This window comes from Triturus cristatus, chromosome 2_1 (genome assembly GCF_964204655.1).
Source record: "Triturus cristatus chromosome 2_1, aTriCri1.1, whole genome shotgun sequence".
Lineage (NCBI taxonomy): Eukaryota > Metazoa > Chordata > Amphibia > Caudata > Salamandridae > Triturus > Triturus cristatus.
This window is the reverse complement of record NC_140581.1, coordinates 468,323,447-468,348,262: the sequence shown is the minus strand read 5'-3', so window position 1 is coordinate 468,348,262 and position 24,816 is coordinate 468,323,447. Positions and strand designations below refer to the sequence as shown.

At 42.4% G+C, this 24,816-nt stretch overlaps 1 protein-coding gene across 1 annotated transcript in view; it reads left to right on the top strand.

Annotated features, from left to right (window-relative positions):
* The window catches only part of ANKDD1B (ankyrin repeat and death domain containing 1B), a 718,121-nt gene that overhangs the window by 634,740 nt on the left and 58,565 nt on the right, over positions 1-24,816 (top strand). The window contains exon 15 of the mRNA XM_085632291.1: positions 17,793-17,924. Coding sequence (XP_085488417.1) covers positions 17,793-17,924 — 132 coding nt within the window. The remainder of the gene's footprint in view (positions 1-17,792; positions 17,925-24,816) is intronic.

The following is a 24,816-nucleotide window of genomic DNA, read 5'->3' as shown; positions in this document are numbered from 1 at the left end:
GGGAGTTGCGTTTTCTGGCGTCGGCGGCGTTGGAGGCCAGGGGGGGTGGTGAAGGTATGGCGGCAGTGGAGGCAGGAGAACTGGCCGTGGGTTGTGTCCGGCAAGACCTGTTGGCAGTCTCAGAGTCTCCTGGGGTTGAGTGCGTGGAGGGTGGTGGTGCCGTAGCGATGGATGGCTGGAGATCCAGGGTTCCTGGCCGCGGACGGGCGCAGACGGGCTTGCCTTAGGCGCGTGGTCACCATTAAGTATAGGGGGTGGGACGCGGGAGCTGGGTGTGAACAGGGGGGAGGGGCCACAGGGGCAGCAGCAGTGACAGGAAACCGGCGAGACGATTAAGCTTCAAGTAAGCTTAATGAAAAATATAGTAAAGTAGACTTCAAGTAAGCTTATTTACAAATAATGGCTCAAGTGTGCTCAGGAGCGTAAGGGAGCCTGAGGAGTACACTGAGGGCGAGGAGGGCGGACTGCTGTAGGCTGCAGGTGCAAACCCTCACCAGAAGGAGGGCTGAGGGCTGAGCGCTGCGGCTAGGCGACTTGCTTGCAGAGCTGTGGGGGAGAGAGTGAGCCCAGACAGGAGGTCAGGGACTTACTCGCGCTCCCCCGCAGCGGCCGCCATTAAGTAGGGGACGGGGCGGAAAGAAAAGTTTCATTATGTGCTGCTTTACAGATGCACTTATATTGTACCCTGGTGTTTTTCTACAAATACGACTGAAAAACAAAAAAAGTGAACTTTTGTGTGGCAAAATCTTTGCTGAGTGAGACTTGAATGGATAAGGTTTGTATAGGAAGAGGATGTGACGCAGTGGCCAGAGCTCACAATTTGGGAGCTGGGGATCCAGGTTTGAGTCTTGCATTATCTCAACATTCTGTGATTCTGGGCAAATCACTTAATCTCTCTGTGCACATGGACAGCGCCTGGATACCCTCATGGGTGATAAGCCGCGCTATATAAAAAGTTTATTTATTTATTTATTTATAATGTATACCTGTGCCAAGATGCGTCTTGAAGGGTTGAGAGAACTGTATGGGCCCCTTTTAGAACAAGGAACATCCCACTACTTCACCTTCCCAAATCTCCCTTGCCTTCAAGAATTATTTTTTTGCACTTCAGTCCAAGCGTCATTTAAATGCATTCCCCTTGAAGATCACATGCGTCAGTAAAACCTATATGCTTCAGGACGGGCATGAAACTATAACTAGAAGACAGTTGTTGCAATGGAGTGTTCTACCCTGGAACACTCAGTGACTCGCAGACATGGAGAATGGTCTTGTGCTTCACTCATACACTCACCCATCTGGCTGATGTGCCTGCCTCACTACTTTGTTTCTAAACACGGCCAATTTCTTCCATCACCAGCTAATGTGATGTTCCTCGCATCTGATGGAAATGATTACATAAAGAAATAATTTCAAGTTCTAGTCCATGAATTAGGGTCCATGAAAAGAACACCAAAAAGGACAGAAATGCATGCTTTTTTAAGCTCTTATTTCCAAGTCAGCAGTTTTTCTTTTGACGTTTACTTGTTTGTTTTCAAGTAGGAAAACTGTCAAATAACAAATGCTGGAAGGTTCTGAAATGTGGGGTGAAGCCTTGTTGTATCTGGCTTAACTTGTTGAGAACTGAGGTTTTCCCCTTTTCCCTGAAAAATCATTTAAAACCTTTGCCGGAATCCCTTTGTCTAAGTTGCAATATTCCTAGGTATTTGGATATGCATTAGGCACAGATTAAATTTGTGCCTTTGAATGTAAGCAGCTGAACCATACTGATCCTAAGGCTGGCAGAGCTTGGGGCCCAGGTCTACTAAAAGCTCTGAGATCAGTTCTTGCAATACTCTCAATGCAAGATTCCCAGTTCTCCTTAATCAGGTCATATCCATCGCCAGATACTGCAGTTCAACCATCCTTTCGCCCACAAAAGGGATTCTGCAGTTCTATCCAGATGTAGCATTAGTATTTATATCAATGTCTGACATGGGCTTGCACTGTATATTCTATGTCCTAAACAGCAGATAGTCATACATCAATCCCGCTAGCATGGTGAGCAGAGCAGCGTGCAAACCCTCGTAAAGAAAACCCAAATCTGTAGATATTTAAAGAATTCTCGGATTGGGACATGATATTATGTAATTATAGAATTCAAAGAAAGGAAAAGAAAGGAAAATAGATCCATCATATAATTGATCCAAATGTCTGAGTGCAGGGCGTGGTTCATAAGACACAAAAGCATTGTGCGCAGAGTCTGGAAATAATGGATTGTGCCAAAGAGAGGTATATCGATTATTTTCAGAAAGGCGTAAATATTGTGTAATTGCTTCCAAACTTTTGCACGAACAGGGGAGGTCTTGAACAGCGGTATTTTAAACTATGAGGGAAGAAAACACCTATGTAAAGACAAACATTTTTTATGAATATGCTTCAGTATGAATATGCTTCAGTAATATTTTTATAATTGAGGTAGTCGAGACTGCTGCCCAGTAATAAAACTTAAAGCAAGGGAGAGACCATCCTCACCGAGAGAGAGGAAGTTTTGCGAAGCGAACTGCCCTGTGTGGCTTTATATATTGCCATTTAAACTGAGATATAGCAGTGTTAAATTTTGCAAAACACATAGCTGGACCAAATAATTGTAGTGCTCTGAACAAGAACACAAAACTATGAAAAATAGTCTTGTTGATTACATTACTTCCTTTGATACCCCATTCTAATCTGTTCCATCTCTTCAAGATGCTGTGGTCTTTTTATACACAGAATCATAATTAAACGGGATTATCCTAACCTCTGCATTGGTAGCTTGAGACATATATCAGGTATCTACACAAGAATTCTCTTAAACAGTATTTGAGTCTTATCTTGATTAAGGTGATACCAGGACATCATCCTAGATTTGTTTGCCTCCTGCTCTATTCCAGATGAGGTATTGATATTGACTATGCTGCTAGTTAAATATTCATGGATGTTTGTATTCAATTTCAAATATTCAAGGTATGATTTGAGATAGAGGGCAAGCAAATAAGGGACAGAGGGCATTCCTGCCATGTTCATCTAACAATAGGAAGACTGGCTGACATAACCCCCATACATGCCACCTCGGCTTTTTAACCCTCGTACACAGAATACATTTTTCAGATAAAGATGGGTCTGAAACTAAAACAATGTAAAGCTTGCCACAGAAAAGGCCAGGAGAACCAGTTTTAAGCCTTTTTGGCATCAAGCATAATCACTGCCTTTGTGTTCCCCATGACTCTAGCAATATTAAGTATGGTATTAGCAAGATCCACGTGCCTAGTTGTATGTCAAGATGGAACAAATCCATTCTGGTTGGGGTCAACCTGTTCCTCATTACAAGGTACAATTCTGCTAGCGAAACTTTAGTGTAAGTGTTTGTATAAGAATTTGAGATTGGTTTATTTGATCCACAGAACCATGGATCTTTATCTTTAAAAAGAATAGCAATATGCGTTAGTGTCTAAGATTGATGTGATGGATTTCCTAAATTGAATGAGTTGGATAGCCTCGATAAAAATTATAGTAAAACTTTAGAAATCCTTTATACATTTCTGATTGAATAGAATCTAGACCAGGAGCCTTGCTGTTAGGTAAATGTTTAATTGTGTTTATTATCTCTTGTTTAGTCATTGCTGGTTCCATCACTCAGTGTCAATAAGATTAGGGAGAGTAATTGCAGCTAAATATGATTCTATATGACTGATATCTGCTGTTACACCATCACAATAAAGTGAGGTGCAATGATCTCAGAACGTAGCTAAGATCATATTTGGATCATGAATTGTTTGACCATGCGAGGCATTTTTTGTAAACTGTTCTTTATTTTTAAGAGGCAAAAGCCCTGCCAACACTTTCATTATTCTGGAAGTACCTGATTTGACTTTGAAAAGTGTTGTGGTTTACTCTACCCCAAACGTTCCTTTTAACCCCTTAACTGCTGCCCTCCCCCCCACACACAATGCTGAGCCCTTTTTTTGTCTATTTGGGGTCGTTTTTGCTTAGGGCTCCATAACTTTTTTTCCACATAAAGTATCCACGCCAAATGTGCGGCCCTTTTTCCAACATCCTGAGGATTTTAATGGTACCCATGCTTTTTGGATTGCCCTGGAGGGGACTGGGAAAACGGCCAAAATATAGCTAAATGTCGGGGGAAAAAGGGATGTACTCCACAAAAAGGTGTCTGTTTTTTCCCTAAAAATTGCAACAACAGAAGGTTTGCTGTTCTAAAGTCACCATCTTCCCAGCTTTCAGGAACATGCAGTGCTGAATCAAAAAACCTAATTTTTGTACCACAGTTTTGCCATTTTTCAATGATGTAGTCCATTTTTCCTATTTTGTGTGCTTTCAACCTACTTCCAGTTTGTGGTGAAACCAGTGGGAAGTCATTGAGTGATCCTGGAGGGTATATATTTAAAAAATTAGACAAAATTCTGGATTGAGAAAAGGGTCATCTGTATAGATCCCTCAAGGTTTTCCTGAATATATTTTTTAAATAAAGACATATTGAAAATGAAGAGAAAAAACTGCCATTTGTGAAATTTTCATCTCTAACTTTTTGTCATAATTGCCGATTCACAGAAGCAATATACCATTACGTTTGCTAGACCCTTCTGGTTGCTGGCATATATAGGGTTTGTAGGTTCTCCAAGAACTCGAAATACCTAGAGCCAATAACTGAGCTGCACCATACAGTGGTTTTTCCTTATGTACTGAGTAAAAAGCAGTTCATATGGTGAAATATGTAGAGTGAAAAATGGGTATCAGACCTTTATATTTCTGAAATAGGCACAAGATATGGAGTTTAGGAGCAGTGGTTATTTGTACATCTCTGAATTTGTGGAGGGCACTTTTCAAAAGGTCTTCTTTCTTACACACTGGTTTATATTTAGAATGCACCAATGCAGCAAAATCCAATTAAAAATGGGACCTCACTAGTGCCTGTGACAGGAACCAGGCCAAAACGCAACAGGGATGCATCACATTTTTCCACTGAAAACTGCCCTTTTTTCATAATGTGAGTAGCTGTAGACTTTGGGCCCTAGATCAGCTAGCACTTGGAGAAACCTAGCAAACCTGTACATTTTGAAAACTGGACACTTAGGGGACTTGCCTGGCTCTTTCCCGGGTTGTTTTCACCTATAATCCGTTACAAACCCCACACTTTGACTACAAAAAACAGTTTCCTCAGATTTCTGTGATGGAACATTCTGGAGTCTGCAGGGAGCCACAAACGTCCTTCAACCCAGTATTCCTCCAATTCTCCCGATAAAAAAGCTACCTCACTTGTGTGGGTAAGCCTAGTGCCTACGACAGTACAGGGTCCAAATGCAACATAGACACATCACATTTTTTGCACTGACAACTGACCCCTTTTTGCAATGTAGGTAGCTGTTGGTTTTGGGCACTGAGTTAGCTGGCACCTAGGAAAACCTAGAAAATCTGCACATTTTTGATAACTAGACAATGAGGGGAGTCCAGGGTGTGTGGTTCTCCCCAGCTAATTTTACCCAGAAGCCCTTGCAAACGTTAAACTTTGGTAAAAAAAAGCCCACACACTTCCCTCATAGTTCTGTGACGAAAGATTCTGGAATCTGCAGAGAGCCACACATTTTCTACCAGCCTAAGTTCAACACGCGTATCCCATTGAGAACAGTACCTCACTTTTGTGGGTGGGCCAATGCCAGTGAATTAATGATTTGCTGAAGCACGGGCCAGGAGTATTGAATTTGAATAGTATTGTAGGAATTAGTCAAAACCTCGCCCAACTGTCCTGTCAAATTAATACTCCACAAATTATGAATAGTCCTTTCCATAAAGAAAGTTCAAGTAGCAGTTTTTGGAATACTCATTTGTCATTATTATTAGTACCATATAGATTGCAAATGGTAGCCCTTCCTGCACATAAACAACCAACGATGGCGATTTGCTATTTCTAAGTGTGCTGCAGAAAGCAGCACACATTGAAGTAGCAAATCGCCATTAATGAATGATTGTTTTTGTGCAGCAAGGGACACCCTCCTGTGCAAAAACAATCATTGATGGTGTTCTGCTCCTATGTGTGCTGCAGAATGCAGCACACACAGAAAGAGCAAACGACGAGGAGAAATAAAAGTTGCACCACTCTAACATCTGCTTTTCACTGACTTTCATTTTTGGCGCAACCTCAGATTTACAGATTCTTGTAAATCTGGGGCAGCGTCAAAACCCACAGCAACATCCATTGCACACCCCCTTCATGCAAAGTGATGAGTGAAAAGGGACCGTATTTACAAGGCGGCATTAAGCCACTCAAAGTGGCTTAGCGCCGCTTTGTAAATATGGAGCAGAGCATAGCACCTCCAGAGCGTCACTTTTACCAAAGCTCTGGCCTTGTAAACATGCCCCTAAGTGTGAGCTCTTTAGCAACGTGATGCCCTTGCTCCATTTTGCAAGGGTGCAGAGGTTGCAGGAATGATTATTTTTGTGCAGGAAGGTATCCCTTCCTGCACATAAACAACCAATGATGGCGATTTGCTATTTCCTGCAGAAAGCAGCACACATTGAAGTAGCAAATCGCCATTAATGAATTATTGTTTTTGTGCAGCAAGGGACATCCTCCTGTGCAAAAACAATCATTGATGGCGTTCTGCTCCTATGTGTGCTGCAGAATGCAGCACACACAGAAAGAACAAACGACGAGGAGAAATAAAAGTTGCACCACTCTATCATCTGCTTTTCACTGACTTTCATTTTTGGCGCAACCTCAGATTTACAGATTCCTGTAAATCTGGGGCAGCGTCAAAACCCACAGCAACACCCATTGCACACCCCCTTCATGCAAAGTGATGAGTGAAAAGGGACCGTATTTACAAGGCGGCATTAAGCCACTCAAGGTGGCTTAGCGCCGCTTTATAAATATGGAGCAGAGCATAGCACCTCCAGAGCATCCCTTTTACCAACGCTATGGCCTTGTAAACATGCCCCTAAGTGTGAGATCTTTAGCAACGTGATGCTATAGGAAAACGCCTCGTCTATTTGGGAGCTAGGATCTGATTCTGGGAGATTAACTTGTTCAACAAGTCTTTTATTTAATGACCAGATTATCTAAGTTTACACCTTCTTCGTCTGATTCTGTTTGCCATGCTCTGAGCTGTCAGATAACAAAAAGAAATCTCAGCAACCTCAGATGATTCAGTATTTACTGAGAAAGGGCCCGCACCAGTAGATAGAATTGATTTGGGAAGGGTAGTTTTCTTTAGTTTCATGAGTCAAATTGCTGAGGTTAGACTTCCTTCAGGCTGTTCAACTTTGGCGGTCCCTTAAGTTCTGCGGCCCCTATATAAGAGCACGGCCGCTAGATCTTCCCCCATTGCTGCAGACCGGATGATATTAGTCTGCACATTCCCTCCTTCATGAGTATTGGTTAACACTTTAACTACATTTGACCCTTTTTCTGCATTCTCCCCAGCTACTGGGGTTTCAATTATCTCAGCCCCCTTGGAAGCACTGTTGCTTTTACATAGTCAGTTTCAAGTTCAAGGGAATCATTTAACTGCTGATTACATGTTCAGGAGAAACCAACAAATTGAAAAGTTACACTTTGATGTGACTGTGAGAAGTGTCGGGAATTTCTATCACCGGGTGGTCTGTGTCTTTGTCAAGGAGCAGGCTGCATCCCTCCCTGTTGTTTCTGAGAAGCCCAGATTGCATGTGGGTCCTGGTTTCGACCCAGAAAAAAATGTTCAAGCACGTGTCTCCTCCACTGGTAAAAAGGTGATGAGTATGGGATTGCCAGTGCTAAATCCACCCCTGCAGTGGATCAATGCTGCAAGGGGCGTTCAGGTTTGACACCTCCAGTTGTGCCTTCAGGGGCTTTGCACTGTGAAGCATAATCTTCCATGGACCGCTATATAAAGCCTTTATCAGAGATGTTTCAAGCTGTCCTCACAAAAGAAATTTAGCCAATAAAGTTAGGTCTCCAACACCGTAGCCCTGCTGCAAACTGGAATTTTAAGCCCAATTGCCACACGAGGGAGGGAGGAAAATAAGAAGCTGGTTATTTCTTCTCATGGTGGGGATTTCTTTTAATCAGGGGGCATAGTTCCACCGTAAAGAACCAAAGCGGCAAGCTTTGCTATTTCCCACCTTGTACTCTGAGGCCTCAGGCTTTGACCATCTCTCATGGGGACAGCAGAGGGACACAAGGTGATTCTGTCAGAGGGATCCAGCCTGTGACTGACCCAAAGTGACAGATTCTTTGGAGAACCAGGGCCTGGATATGTGAGTATAAGGTTGGTCCCTAGCCATTGACCGAGTGATTCCCCTCCTACTGCTGTCACCCACAGAAGACCTAGTGCTGGAGATATAAGAGCACCTGATCCACCAGTAGTCTTTGGGGAAATTTGTTAGTGGGTGTGCCAGGCCAGGACATTACTTAAGGCTACGCGGCGGACAGGGAGAGACGTACTTCGTCAGGCGACAGCTGACCTCGAAAGCAAGAGTGCTAACAGGGAGCTGTTCTCACTCCCCCGCCAGTTCAAGTTTGAAAATGTAATAAACTCGGTTCCTCTCCAAGAGTGAGGGGCTTTACTAAAGGTGACTTCTGTATTTAAAGGAGGGAGGGTGAACACCCAGGGATCACAGTGGTGTGAGTCCTGAAGAAAGCCGGGGTATCACTTTTGCCGGCTGAAACATGTCAACACTTTTGCAGAGTGGAGGGGTTGGTGTCTCATTATAAACTCCCCAACCCAGCATCCACATTTTTTGTTTTAAACCTGGACAGGGTACCTAATATTAAAACTATGATAAGGATTCCCTGATACCAGTTTTATATCACTTTTTCTGCACCTTTTCTCACCTGTGATCTTACACTGTATGTTGTATTCTCCCCTCCCTATTGCTCCACCTCCAGCGTTGGGCTGGTGCAGAGGTGTGTTAGCAGCCCCATGATGAAGCATGACACAGCTTGCTGTGTGTGACAGTTTTACTAATTTGGTGCATTTCCCTTACACTCATCCACCTTTACGCAGTGTTATTATCCCTCTTCTATTTGTGAGATTACATTACTTAGGGCTACCAATTCATGTCTGAGACAACGAGATTTGCGCCCCCTGATTCGTAGCCAGGAAAATGACTTCACTTGGAACAGCAGTCAGGTGTTTGGAGCCTGGTTCATCCAACTCAAGTGGTACACGGTACAAAGGATTGTCGGGCACTCACAGCAGCTCACATCATTTGTACTATACCGGACCATTTTGCACCTCTAGGATGAAGCAGATTAACAACTCCTTGGAGGGTCGAATTGCCCTTCTCCTATGAGAAAGATATGAACCCAACATCAAGACAAGAGCAGTATCTAAATACGCAGGAGACCGGGGATGGTCTGGCCATTCTGTGGCTGCCATGTTCCAGCTTTGCATCAGTGGCCCCATTGTAGTTGTGGCCTCCCGCAGTCCACTATTGGGCTAGTTACAGTATTTTTTCTTGAGTTTATTTTGGTTTCCAGTCTTGGCCTGAAGGCTACTAGGGCTTTGACCAGGACTTTAACTTTTGTGTTTGTAGCTCCTGTTGTCAATATTATTAATTTACCACTGGTGACTGGAGAGGCGGCCAGTGCTTCATCTATATTGGTGGTTGCAGGTGGTGGTCACCAGTACTCATTTTTGGAAACTGGGAGATATTCTTCTTTATCAGACTTTCATCCAGAGCAAGAGAGACAAGCAAAAAAGCAAGGAATAAATAGTGAAAAATAGGAAAGCGGTGACAAGGAGAGATAGCAGCTAAGAAAATAAATACCTGCACAGATGAAATAAAGGGAGCGGAAATGTAGGGTGGTGGCAGAAAGAAGCATGAGGTTGGAATCAAGACTAGACAGTGTGATAGCCTTGGTACAAGACAAGCCTGGCATTCGGAAGCACTGGCATGAGCTCCTAACAAGAACTTTGAGACCCTGCACATATTCTTCTTTCTATATTGATTAATTTACAATTTAAGCACTGGAAGCGGCCCTTCCAAGGGGCTGCCCATCAAGAAGTGATTTGTTTGTTAATAAAGACAAGAATCATAGAATGCAGAAATTCGTGTACGAATGTTTTATGCACAAATACAAGGTAAAAGTAATGTAGATGAGCTGACATGTCTGAGGTTTATATTGCTCCTCCAGACATCCATATTTCATTATTACATTCCTTCTTCTAGACCCTGGTTTACAAAGGCTTCACACCACTGGAAACTGGTGCAAACGAATGCACTGGTATTTACTTTCCAGAGCAAATGCATTTTGCTGCTGGAAAGGTGGCCTTTCTCAGCGCAAAAAGCGATTTTGCACCGTTTTGCGTCGCTTTGCATTAAAGAGGCGTTTCTTGGATGGTTCATGCTAGAGCACCATATATGTACATTTGACATTATAGTCACTGTGCGCCTAACTTCATTAATGTGTGTGTGAAGCATTAAAACGTAATAATGAAATGTATTCACTGTAGAGACTAGATATTTATATACATGTGCACTAAAGTTAAGTTTAACATGAAAGCATGTATTCTTTATTCACGTTTTTACACTTACACTTCAAGTTGTATTTACATATGTAAACATGTAATCTTTTGCTCATTTATCTTTCAAGTTCCACATGTGCATGTACAGCTTAATTAAATTTAGCCTGACTCCAGGCCTCAGTTGAAATGCATTTTGCTTGCTATCATGTTTTTCTTTTCTTGCTTGTTTATTATTTTGTTAGTTAGATAAAAGTTTGTTGTCTGTATTAGACTGCTGATAGAGAGGCCTGGAGGGAAACTTGGCAGTAAACGTGGAGAAACAATGGAGAAAAGAAGCTTTGTGTTCATCATATATGAGGATTGCAAGATTTTCAAGTTTGAGAACCACAGTCCCAGTTTGATGCATTGGGAATTTAGTTATGTTGCAGATGCACTCAAGTAATGTTTTAATTGGTCGTTGGTGGCGTGAAAAGCAGATTAGCATGTTTCTGCAGCTCCTGTTACTTTTAAGTTGGTGTTCACACAGTTCGATTCACAGCAGATTCCCTCTAGCCTTTGAGAGTTACAGATCTCTCTGTTTGCCATATTCTTACAAGTGAAGCTTTATGCTAAGCACTTATTTCCTTTTTCTAAGACTTTTACTGAAGTCTGATCATACTGACACCTTCTATGCTCCCAAATTAGAGACCCTTGTTACATGAACCTTTATTTAAGATATGTTTTGAAGAGAAAAGGAAAGTTTCATTATGGATATTCTGTTTCCTTTTATATTATTCTGTATCATATTCTATTGCATCTCAATGAACTGAGACATTTCGTTTGATTACGTTTATTTAGTCTTTATTTCAAATCATTAAAGACAGCAGTACATCGATAAACTCATGTTATAAAAGATTCCATCACAGACTAAAAAATATTGCAACCCAATCATACAAATATTTTGAGATTGATAAAAACCAATATAAAAATTTCACATAAAACCATAAGTTGATCCATCCTGCTATGAATTAATATTTCCAAATAAAAAAAAAACCAGGAAAATATAAAATCACTTACATAAAAACATAATTAAAATCGTACCGAAGACTAACGTGTTTAAAAATAAATAAAATAAATAACTGCAATGGCCTAGTTATAATGGGGTTATCCCATTACATATTGGCTAAATCCCGAGCCTTAACAATTTTACTGCGGGTAGCCCACATCCAGCCTAAAAATTTTGCTAGGGCAATTATTATAGGCTCGCTTGTGTCTGTCTTTAAAATCCTTAATGCCTCTGTACCCTCCCCGGTACCAAGGTGAGGAGCTTTGTAGGCTGGACAGACAAAAAAAACGTGAGCTATGGTTTCCCGCTGCGATGGACATGTGTTACATTTATCATCATTCTGGGGGTGCCATTTGCAGGTGAAGGTCTTTATTGGCAGTGAGCCCACTCTGTATTGGTGGTACAGTTTCCTGTCAAGTGGTACTGTGATATAATCCCAATAGGGTTCGTAATGGTACTCATATTTCCTCTCCAGGAAATCCCTCGTCAGAGTTGGACTCGTGATGGACGAAAAACGTTTCATCCTAACCATGTCCCAATCGGCTGTCTTAAACTCTTTTTTTGATTGAAGGGGGTTCACTTCAGGGTTTTCCCATAAAACATGCATCCCCATGTCGCTCGAGGTGGTTTTAATCTTAGTCAGCTAAGAAATCGTACATGAGGTGTCAGCCTGCCTGATTTCTAGCAGAGCCCGGGCATACATGGACAGTTCGGGAGTAGCCCATAATCTTCTCCATAATGCCACTGGTCTAAAACGAGCAATATCCTCTAACTGGTTACAACCCAAATCAAGATAAAGGGGCAGCAGGGAGGTTGATGGAGGTAGGGAAAGCAGAGTTCTCATAAACTTGTTCTGGGCTACACTCAGTGGTGTTAAATCTGAAAAGCCCCATAGCTCTGCCCCATAAAGTACTGAGGTACTAATTTTGGAATTATAAATCTTCAGTACAGGAGCCACAGGTTTTGTATGGGACAGTGTCTGCTCCTTCACAAGCAGTTGTTTGAGAGCCAACTTGTTGATCTGGGGTTTCCATTTCAATTTACTTTCAAGGGTAACTCCTAAATATGTAAAAACTTCAGTTTGCTCTAGCTGTACATTGTTCATAAAAACCCTCCCTTTAATGGCCTTTCGGTTGTGGAGAACCATGAACTTTGTTTTCTCCACATTGACCTCGAGGTCATGGTCACGGCAAAACTCCTCAAACCTTGTGAGGGCTAATTGCAGCCCTCTCTGTGTCTTTGATAGTATTAAAGTGTCGTCCGCGAACATTAACAATGGTATTTTCTGACCAGCTATAAATGGAGCATCTGTTGGGTGATTAGAATAGTATTTCACGACCCTGTTAATAAAGAGGGAGAACTAGGAGAACAGGGCCAGGGCAAGCACACACCCTTGACGTACCCCCTTGGTGATGGGAAACGTGTTCGTGACTTCCCCATTCACACCCCAGCGCACCTGAGCAAAGTTAGAATTATGCAGGGTGATTAGGACGGCCAGCAATTCTGGCGGCATCCCCATGTCATAAAAGGTACTCCACATTTTATCTCGGGCACCAAATCGAAAGCCGATTTTAAGTCGATAAAGGCTGCAAATAGCGTGCCGCCCCCTAAGGTTACCACCCTCCAGTAGATGATCGCAAACCTGAGGACTTGATCAATAGTGCCTGTATGCGCCCGAAACCCAGCCTGCATGGATGATAAAAGGCCTGTTTCATCCATCCATGTCTGGATTCTGCTTAATACCAACCTGGCAAAGATCTTTTGAATACAATCAATAAGGCTTATGGGCCTATAATTGCCAGGTTTCGATCGATCTCCTTTCTTAAAGATCGGGATGATCTCAGCTCCTGACCACGTCTCCGGGGTGGGGGCTCCACTTGCTATAGCATTAGCTAGGGTCTGAATGTAACTCACCCACTTATCACTATTGTGCATGAACAGGTCCGCTGGAATGCGGTCCAATCCAGGTGCCCTACCTTTAGGAATCTGTTTGAGGGCTTTTTCGACCTCTTGTATGGAAATGTGCAAGGTAGTAATAGGATTAGGCTTTGGGAATTGGGCTGTGTGATCGCTGCGAACAGCAAACTGGGCCTCAAAATGAGAGGTCTGCGCTTCCGGTGCAACGTGATTAATGGGAAGTGGTTTCAAAATATCATTACCCCATTTAACAAGGTGCCAGAAATTAGCCATATTTTTTTCCTGGCTAGCGCTAAGCAGGTTTTGCCAATGTTGGTCATCCCACTCCTGTTTGGCTCATAATAGAATTTGCTTATATCCAGCCCTTGCCACTCTAATCTCTTCCTTTTTCCTTAGTCTGATTGCTCTCGCTAATCTCCTGTATGCCTCTCTACATAGTTTGTTGTACCATGGGGCTGCCTTTGGACTTAACTTCCTTGCCAATTTCTTTAGCTTTTTTTACAAAAAAAGGTTTAGGTTTGGAGAACAAGTCATTGTGGACCTGCAATATAACTGAGTTGATGTCCTCTTGAGTGTCACAATTTTGGTTAGTTAAAAGGGAACACTCAACCAGTGCCTCCATCTGTTTTAGGTGCCCTTCATTGGCTGCAACCCTGACCCATTTGACTCTCCTGCAATCATTGGTAGACTCCACTTCTGCTACGGCTTTTACTATTTCCTGAGATTCGTGATTATGTAGGCCTGGGACCTGCATAGTCAATACTAAGGGGTTATGGTCACTTTCGAGCCGATCATAAACTTCTATGTCCTGTAAGGATGACCATAGTTCCAAGCTAAGGAAGATATAATCAATCCTACTGCTTCTCGTGCCATTATTAAAGGTGTGTGTACCCCTCCTGTCAGACCGTGACCTCCCATTCGCTTCCCTTAAGCCCCGTTCTAGGCACAGCCCTTTCAGCTGTAGTGCCAGTTCCATCCACTTTTTGATGGGTGGAAGATCAAGCAACGGGATATCCCATTGTACATCCTCCTCACTACTCAGATTGCCATCTTCACTCTCAAGGGGCTCGAAGTTGCAATTAAAGTCCCCCACAATAATCAGGCTACTACGTCCCCTGTACCTATCCAAAACCCCATCCAGTATCGTAACTGTACTTGATTCTTTGCCTCCAGGTGTCCCTCTTACGTATACATTAATGAGCAGTACGTTCAGAACCTTACCCATCCGCAATCTTATGGCCATGAGGTCCCCACTATCTATCTTTATTTCTTCTACTATATATTCCGCGTTCTGTGTAACCCAAATAACTAGACCCCCTTTGGGTCTACCCCTTTGTCCCTTCTGTGCAGGTTTAAAAAAAAATAAAAAACCTGGGTGACAAATTTGGTCAAGCGCCCAGGTTTCTTGAAAAGCCCAGACATCGTATTTATCAATAAATGTTGACCATTCGGAGGAGTGGGTTTTGGTGGAAAGACCAGCAATATTCCAACTTGCCAATATGAGATTGGGTTGGCCATGTCCAAGTAGTGACGTTTTAAATACATCAGGGGGGTTGGATTTAACAGTGTAGTCCCTTGCCCCTTGGATAATTCCATCTCTAAACTCGATAATCTCTACTTGGGGCTAGAAAAAGGGCAGAAAGACTGAGCGGTCCTCATCTGCTACACTTCTCTGGGACACTCCTTCTTCTACATTTCCTGCCCTGGCTAAGGTAATCTCCTCGTGCCCATTCTCTATGTGATTGTTATTCCCATTTAGGGTAGACGTTTTAGTGGAGGGATGATAGAATGCAGTCCCATCCTTCGAAGCACCCATACAATTATTTGTACCTTGAAGTAGTCGGTCGGTACCAAGTCCAAGTCAGTCTACATCTTCCAGAGAGTGGTTGAATGTGGGGATTGCATAACTCGGCTGATTGCACCTATCCCGCGTTTATGACCCTTTGGTTTGAGGTTGGATGGTAGAAAAACCCCAAAGGAAAGATGTTGATATACCTCTCCTTAAATTGTAAATAGCCCGCCCTATCTAGAATATGTTGGACCAACCCTGGGGAGCCAAAGCTTAACACCACACAATCCCCTGGTAGAGATTTATATGAACTACCAATCCATGGTACCCTATGAACCATTTTAAAGTTGGAAAATAGCTCATGCTTGATGCCTGTCCTTGCTGTCAGGAGGTGTAATGCCCTATTCCTCAATGAGGACCAGTGTTCCTGTGCCGCGGGCTGGGTGACTGGAACATTAGCTAGGACCACCGTGTAAGGTGTTGCTTCCGGGGACAAATGCAGCGTGTTGTGATTGTTCGGGGTGAAGCTGGTACTCCTACTCAATGACACGCTGGGACGCCCATCCCCAACAAGTGAAGGGCAATTCGAACTACTACCGCTTTTAGTGTTATTCAGAAGTTGATTGGACCTGGTTGGCACTGTGGCTGGGGCGGGGTATAGCAGAGTGGCATCACGTACCCTGGTGCATATTCGGTTATCATTCTGGGCAACCAATCCTTCTCCCTGTCCCTCATTGGAATGGGTGTTGGTTATCTTGACACTGGATAAAGTCTGCTCTATTTTTGTCAGCCTACCCTCTATCTGGGTCAATTTGTCCAGTAGTGGGTTGATCATGGCCACGAGTTTGTTGCCAATCTGAGTGAGGAGATCATTCCCAGGCGTGCAGGTGGTTAAAGCTTCTACAACGGGTGTGTCAAGAATCGTACTTGTGTTATTGGGGGATGTGCTGTCGTTGATACTGTCTTCGCGCCCATTTTCACCCATCTTCCGTGTACTAGGTTTAGATGCCAATTTTCTGGGCTTGGGAGGAGCCCGGAGTTTCCTTTTTTTTTAGGGTGGGACCCCACTTTGAGGCTGCCTCGTTTTATGGCTTCTCATATTTACCGTGGTAATGGAGGGGACTGGGGCTGATGATACGTTACCCGTATCCGCAGTTTCTGAATTCATTGGGAGCAAGGTGGGTGAAATAATGGACCTGCTCGATAGGGCAGCGCTGTTACCAACGGTACTCTCTGGGGGGGTCGATGACACATGACTGACCAAGGGTTGCAGTGGCTCTAGCGATAATCTGCGTTCAGTAAGCTGTATTTCATGTATCAGAGCAGATTCCGCCCTCAAGAGAAATGCATCCAAAGTACCCACAACCCCAGGGCCCACTTTCCGCCTGTTCATGTTAAGTCAAGTTCAGTAAGCGAACACCACAAAATAAAACACTACAGGTATGCACTTGCAACTTGAATTTTTAGGGGGGTGGCCCAGTCCAGTCTCAGCCGGTCTCGGACGGACTCAGACGGGCCCGCCCTTGGTCCGGGCTTCGTCCCGCACGCGTCCCGTGCCACGGGGGGAGAGGCAGCGCTTTAAGCGCGATGGCCACGCCTCCCCCTCACTCGCGGCAACTGGAGATTGCCTGGTGCACCCTGGGGGCTGTAGTCCTTGCCCCGGATGTTGTGGAGATGAAACCCAATATAGCAGCAGGTTAACGGGGCCGGGCCGGGCAGCACAGCATCCTTAGACAGCCCACCTCCTATTATGAAATGCCAAGAATTACTCCGTCCGCAAATATCAGTAGCAGCAAAAGAAAGCTCCCCTCATATTCTATTGCATATCAATGAACTGAGATATTTCACTTTACCTATTGTACTGATGTACTTAATGAACTTACACTTGGCTTGCATATTTACATTGCAAATCCTGAGCTAGAGAGCACACACTCACCTTTCCACCGTAATGTGTGACTGTACCATGTGGAACAAAGCCTAATTATAGAACCAGTGCTGGAGACGCATCCAGCAGCAGGCCAATGATAGAAGATATGACGTTGCACTGTTTTTCCCCATGCACAACACATTGTATTGCTGCACTGTGTTATGTGACAAATAGGTAAATCTGTCCCCAACTCTTTTTTTCTCGGACGCAGGTATCATGTCTCTTCTCTTCTCCTGTACTAGTTGGCACCATGCCCTCCCACCTATGGATACAAGAAAACAGTTTGGTGGGGTGTGAAGGGGTTTCTATGAGAAGAGGTTATATTATTGCACGCACACACCTTGTTCCATGGATAAACATAACTTGCATTGGTGATTTTATTGATTTGCAATACTCTACTACATCACGTGACTGGGTAACTCCGTGAAATAGAGCGTTGTATCAGAAGATCAGCAACAAATACCTAATTGACACTTAGATTCACAAAGGAGATATTGTTTTGATGTGCAGATATCTTCTTGACATGAACTTGCGTACAATATAAACTTTGTAAAGTGTTTTAAACTTTCCAAATCTACTTAACTTGGGATATGATGGTGATTTCCCAGCTTAACCTTCTAGTACTCTATTGTGCAGGAAATAAGAGCTACAAGGAGCATGGGAACAGACTGCTGCTCATCTGGTTAAACGGTGTTCTTCTGGCTCATCAAAATCCAGTCAAGCGTCTGTATGAAGATCTGGTACGCATAGGATACCCACAGCTAGCTGGTAAGACATGTTTCCAGTTCAAGACATAATGCACATCATAATGGGCTTCTAGGCATGATTATCTTGTCCTTGAAATATTCAGATTGGAAGAGACAAACTATGCTCACGCTGAAGAATTTTTAGGCCTATCCAGCTGACGGCAATTGGTCATCGCCACTAGACACAATCTCAGATTTACTCATCTTTCACTGCGCCATAGTTACAACGATATGGCACTGTTCATCTCTCTCTCTGCCGGCGCACTTGTGGCTACATAGCACCAGCTTGAGCATCCTTGTTCCATTGGAACAAGGGTGCCTGCATTTTGGGCAGGATTGTTTTTGTGCAAGAAGGAATAACTTTCTGCACAGAAACAATCCTTAGAGGCGTATGCCTCTGTGTATGTGTGCTGTAGAATGAAGCACACATGCAAAAAGGAAGTAACAAGGAGAAATTAGGACATTTCTCCTGGTTATCCCAGCCTGGTAGGCGTACCATTTTTACACAAACCCAGGTTTACAGACTTTTGTAAATCTGGTTTTTCATCAAAATACATGGGAATGCCTATGCTCCACGGATATAACGCCTCCGTGCAGGGTAATGCAAGGCAGTGCAACGTGCTGTGTTGCATTACTTCGCAGGTGAAAAGTGAAGCAAAGCCATACTTGATGTCACTTAAGCACTTGTGTTGACTTGCATGATGGTAAGGACAATGAAAATGCTTAGTAAATCTGCACCCAAGTTACCCAAGGCTTCCACCACTTGACTGGAGTATTCAGGGGTGGATCTTCTCCAGGGTAACCAACAACACAGATTCTCCCACCAACGCCAGCAAGTACCATGTAGAACTATTAAAAGAACTGTGTTAGACCAGCACTCCTGGAGAGAAGCTTTTGAAGACTTTATGCTTGGTAGAGGATTCATTGAATTAATTTGGGACTCTCTCCTACTCTCTTCTTACCTACAGGTAAATCACAATCTTGTGCCCACTAGCTATGCCCATCTGTCATGGAAGTGCGACTCAATATTTCTCCATTGTAGTCACCACTATCCCAACTTGTGACAGAATATGGGCCATATATAAACAACACACCCCCCTTACTTCACTATGATGAGATCCCTACCTTTATGAAAAATTGCTTAGCCTTCTCCCCTTACCCAATATTTAATGCAGCAAGCCTCTGTTTTCCCTCTACCATGCTCTACCCCTTAAGAATTGTAAAATTATATTACTAGGTTGCTTTCTGTCATTAACATATTTATTCATTTTTTTGGTGCAATCCTTGTCTATCCTCTTCATTTCTCTTAATCCTCAACCCGGTATGCCATTTTCATCAAGATTGCTACACCCCCGATCGCTGTGGCCTTTACTGCATCCTTTCCTATTCTCTTTCCTTGCCGATACCCTCTTCACTGGACATACTGTTATCACAGAGCAAGAACCTTCCCTGATTGTCTTCCTAGCCTTCTCATTTCTTCTACCACCAATTGCAACTTTCAGTCCCCATGTTACATTCTTCTATGTTCCTCTTAATATATGAAGATTTTGTTTCCCAATGAGTCCCACCGTGCATGAATGAAATCCACAGATTGTCTTCTGTTAACCCATTGGAACATGTAAATCTGGGGCCTAGTTGAACGATGGAGGTAATGACTCAGTGAAAAAACCCTATCCCCTCTAAGCACTCAGGGAATGTCAATGGGAGGTAGTGTCTGGACTTTGGACCTTAATCTTATGGCACCATATGGACTATGCAACTTGGGAATAGGCAACAATATACGGTATTGGTAGGGTAGTGCTTTCCAAACTCAGAGTCGCTAGCTGCCTAACATTGACTTACAGGGGGCCAGAGAATGGACAGTCTGATACTGCTTGCAAGTTCTTTCCAAGTGCTTACCTTTGTTCCCTCTCCCTCTGGATGAATGCTGATAAGTGCAGGAAGGGGGCTGGCTTGCAGACCAAAGTTATACGTAGAAACTCATTTGAATCCTTCTGAACTTTGGTTGTAAAAAGGCTGCAAAAGTGATATGGTCTAGACATCACATCTACACCATTAGCCGAGCAAACCGCTTCACTGAAATGACACAGTATATCAGTGATGTCACTGTATGACAGAGTGATATCACCATGACCAACAATCCTACACTTTCTTGGGCACCCTCGGTCACGTACCCCGAAGTCCTCCACACCGACATAAAGTTCTTCCATGAAAGCATCAACTGACCCAGATGTTGGCCATGCTTAGATTATAAATGTCACATGTCTTGGTTTAAATGTGGCTGTACCATTAGTCATCAACTCGTGCAAGCTATTGTAACCTCACAAAGGCAACTACTAAGATTGACATATAGTTGGCAAACATTTTTTAAATTATTTTCATATGGATAAGTCGCTCCTCCTTCAAATGATCCACTCATTTCATGAAATACAGTATGAAGCTGCCTTACATAAATCTGGGTTTCATCAAATTAATCAAGTATCCATTTGGTGTCCTCAAACAATACTAGAAAGTTGCCATTTAGCCATCATTTTGAAATCTACATCCTTCAAAGTTGGTCTAGTCTTTCAAATGTAAAACTGACAATGTTTTAATGTCATGAATTTGCTTTGTCAACAAATGTTTTCTAAGGAGTCTGTCCGAGAAACTTGCTGGAAACATTAGCCCACATACTTGACCACAATCATTATGCATGCTAGTTAAAACAGTTCCAGCTGGTTTTGTATGTATAGAATAGTCTTGGCAAATAAGACAGTGTCATCTGTATGCATTCAAATATGGATATTCAGAGTGCCTGCAGTTGAAAGTGTCAGTGAGTTCTAGTGAATGGGAAGGGGGCTGTTAAGTTGAAAGTAGACATTTAATAATAAAATGCCTGACATATGTCGTTTCGGAGGTTGGTATAAAGGAGGGCTTAGAAAGAGCTCCCCTTTTATTGCTTATATTTTTGTGCCTTGGTTCACCATACTCAGACTTCTTCAACTATAGTTTACTTTCCTCCCAGTAGGAACTATTTTAGGGTCCCCACTCTTAATTCTGTAGGGTGAAGGGTTAGGCATGTCTTGGTGTTGAGTTTGTGGCTGGACAGTGCACCTGTTTGCCAGACCTTGTGTCAATACTTTTCTAAGTAAATATACATACAGTGGCTTCAGAGGAGTTTTACTTGTTCGCTCTCTCACTACATGCTAGTGGGTGATTGATTTACCATTCCATCTCCTAGGGGGAGCTTCTATTGCAATGCATAATGGATGGTTTTTATGTTCTGGCAGATGGTATTCATTCCTGCTGGGGATAAGTATTTTAAGCTCCTAGTGGCTACTGTGCATACCACTGAGACTGGATATTTCTTTTTATCTTAAGTTCCATTGCAGGTAAACCTTCATTATAATCTTCCTTCTATGTCACAAAAAACAATCTTATCTTCCTTGCACATAGAAAAAAATACAGGACTGTATTTAATGACCCTACTTTTATGGAACCTTCGATTCACTTGATTGGATAGTCAGGGAGCCTTCATTATAGTCTTGATTTTGTTTCTTGTAAAACAAATCGAATGGCATGGAAGCTTACGCCTATTGCCCTACTTTTTGTATTATTGTAATTGTATTTATATAGCGCTTACTACCCCTGATGAGGAATTGAAGCTCTCTTCTGCGAGTAGCACGCAACTCCGGAACCCAAAGTGGATTAGGGGTGGATTAGTATAGGGAAATATACCTTGTTAGTTGGAGCAGTGGACATGAGAGTTTGGTAGTTAGATTGAATAGGATAAAGGAGGGATAGAGGAGCAAGAAAGTGTTATTTGGGAGATCATAGTAATAAAATGAGGTTTGGTATAAGTCAAAGTGGGATAGAGGAGAGAAGACTCTAGAAAGGGTTATTTGGGAGATAATAGTAGTAAAATGAGGTTTGGGATGAAACGGAGAGTGGGGGTAGAGGATATATTGAAAGAGATATAGGATGAGACATAGAGCAGTGAATTGGAGAGGGTTGAAGGTTTTTTCCCCCTACAGTGGGAGTAAATTAATACATATATAGATACATAACTACATACAAGGTATACATATATATAGAAAATCATAAAGAGATATAAAGCTGTATTGTATAAAGTCCCATATGTACATGTATGCATAAAGCTAGTTTTATTTTTCATTATTATTTTTTCTATTATTTTCATTTGTTGATTTAGTTTTGTCATATATTCCCCCAATATGTAAATAGTGAAGCACTTATAGATACAATTGTTGTTTAAATGTATTTATTGACTGCAAACAAGGCACAGTAATGTACATATCCGTGCGCCACCAACCAGGGGCTCGCCACCTTTTCTCATATAGCAACCAACTGTATCGGCTATCCCACATCCCGGAGGTCGGGCATCGCCGTGCATAACTGGTTTAATACCCACTGCTTACCGAGTGTCCCTCCACCTCGACGCTCGTTTGCGGGGCAGTCCCCCTGTCGGCGGCTAGGCTCTAGCGTGTTCCTCCCTCAGAACGTAGGGCACAGTCACGCGTTTGTGGCCGTAAACTCCAAACCCCCTCCTTATAGATACAATTGTTATGATCATATATAAAACAGTGACTCATAAGCATATCATCAAATAACTTATATAATGTATGCACATTGTGATTGATAAAATAAATAAAAACAGAGACCAATGAGCAAATAATCAAATAACCAAATAACTTATATATAAACTATGCAATGACATGTTAAGAAAATAATTATGTATTTTAACCATAAGTAATATATACATATGTTAAACAGACCTATAAGAATATCTATGTATTTTTAAACAATAATTAGTGTATATATATTTTTTCAAAGAAATGCAAATATTTAAATACCTGCATATAATCAAATCATAAATGTTTACATACAGATTGCATATGCTGTACATGTGTGTTTTGAGTATGGTGGTCATGTATCTTTAGTAGTCTTCTGATGATAAGATAGTTATCCGTGGATCTTATGTTTGGGGTAATGAATTCCAGAGTTTCCCTGCTTGAACGGAGAAAAGTGTGCCACCTTTTCTTGTATGCTGGGATTTAGAGGCAGGATGTCAATCTGGAGTGGAGGTTCCTTTGTTGCATGTATTTGATGATTTTATTCCTAATAAAAAGTGGTCCTGTTCCATGTATTGCTTTGTGGGTGATACAAAACAGCTTGAAGATGGATCTTTGGGCAACCGGTTACCAATGTAGGGCCCTCATTGCAGGGGAGGTGTGGGCTTGTGGCTTTACGTGTAGGAGTAGTCTGGTAGCAGAGTTCTGAATTCATTGTGGTCTTATCATAGTTGATAAAGATGATCTGTGGGAGAGGCTTTTTGGCGTAATCAAGTTTAGACAGTAGAAAAGAGATAGTAGCTTGGACCGTGTGTGGAAATCCTAGGTGGGGGAAGATGTGTCGCAGAGTTTTCATATTATTGAAGCTTGATCATGCTAACTTATCACCATGTGCAAGTATTGCATAGCTTGAAGTCCATGGTAATTCCAAGGTTTTTTATTTTCCTGGATACTTTAGGAAGCAGTCCCAGATTTTCAAACCAGGCGCAGAGTGGATCATAATTCGCCACAAATGAGTATTTCAGTTTTGGATGCATTTATATTTAGATGGCTCCATGTCACCCACTGATCAACGGCTTGGAGCCAACTGATGATTTTTGAGTTTGAAATGTCTTTGGGGCTTTCCAGTTTAAGAAGTATTTGTGCGTCATCTGCGTAGTAATAGCATAAGAGGTAAAATTCATTGATCATTGCTGATAATGACATCTTATAGATGTTATAAAGCAGGAGTGAGATGATAGAGCTTTGAGGGAACCCTGCTTGTGTGAAGTACAGTTTGGTTGAGAAAGGGGGACTATGGATGACATTTGTTCTTACGACATTTAAACAAATGTCAGTGTATAATGTAGGCTCTGTTGCTCTCCAAATTTACCTTCACTTGGTCAAATAGGAAGGGAGCCTTCTTTCTGTGTACCATTCTGGTGCTCCATCTGCTATTCTGCATGCACAGGCAATCTCTGGTCACAGGTCAGATACTTCTTCCCTGATTTTTGCCTGCTTTTATTTGCTTTTTTATTACCTTATCCAGAGTCCTCATAGTCATGCAATACTGCACACTTCCCACTGGTGCCTAAATGCCTATGTCTGCTGTTGTAGATGCTATCCTCTTTATTATAGGTTTTAAACTTAGTTGAGCATTTAATGTGTTTTATTGGACTACAAAGGTAAATGTTATGTGCTTTTCTATTCCTAACTTGTATTTCCTTTTTTGCATAACTGACCAGGAACAGCCCCATGTTTTATATTTTAAGGAGGTTTGCTTCTTCCATTGGTTTTATGTATGCCTGCTCTGTCAGTGAGGCGATGGGTGGCTTTTAGGAGTCAAGCATTGTGCATAAGCAATCAAATGGAATCTGCTTGCAGGCATGCACAAGTGATGTTTGTATGCACTGCACATTAATGCCAGACCTATTAGCTTTGTCGCTGCTAGTTAATCTAGACAGATTTAATTTGTGATGTATTATAGAATGTAGCTTCAGTGCTACTAACTGCAACCTGTTGCTGCTATATCTATTTATTCGCGTTTTCACGGTATTTTGGTCTTGGATTCTATGCTGATCTTTTTAATGTTCAAGACTGGATATGTTGTTTATATTATCTAATTAACTCAACGTTTGACGAGATTTGAGATATAACACTGTGGAGCATATTTAAAAGCCCCTATCGCCACAGGAATGTCACTTTTTGCGACTTTCCTGTGGTGATAGGGGCTTTGCCTTATTTACAAGGTGGCGTTAAGCCACTTAATGTGGCTTAATGCCGCCTTGTAAATAAGGCCCACTTTCACGTTAGACTTACCGTGAAAGGGGTGGGCAATGGGTGGTGCAGTGGGCATTCTGCCGCAAC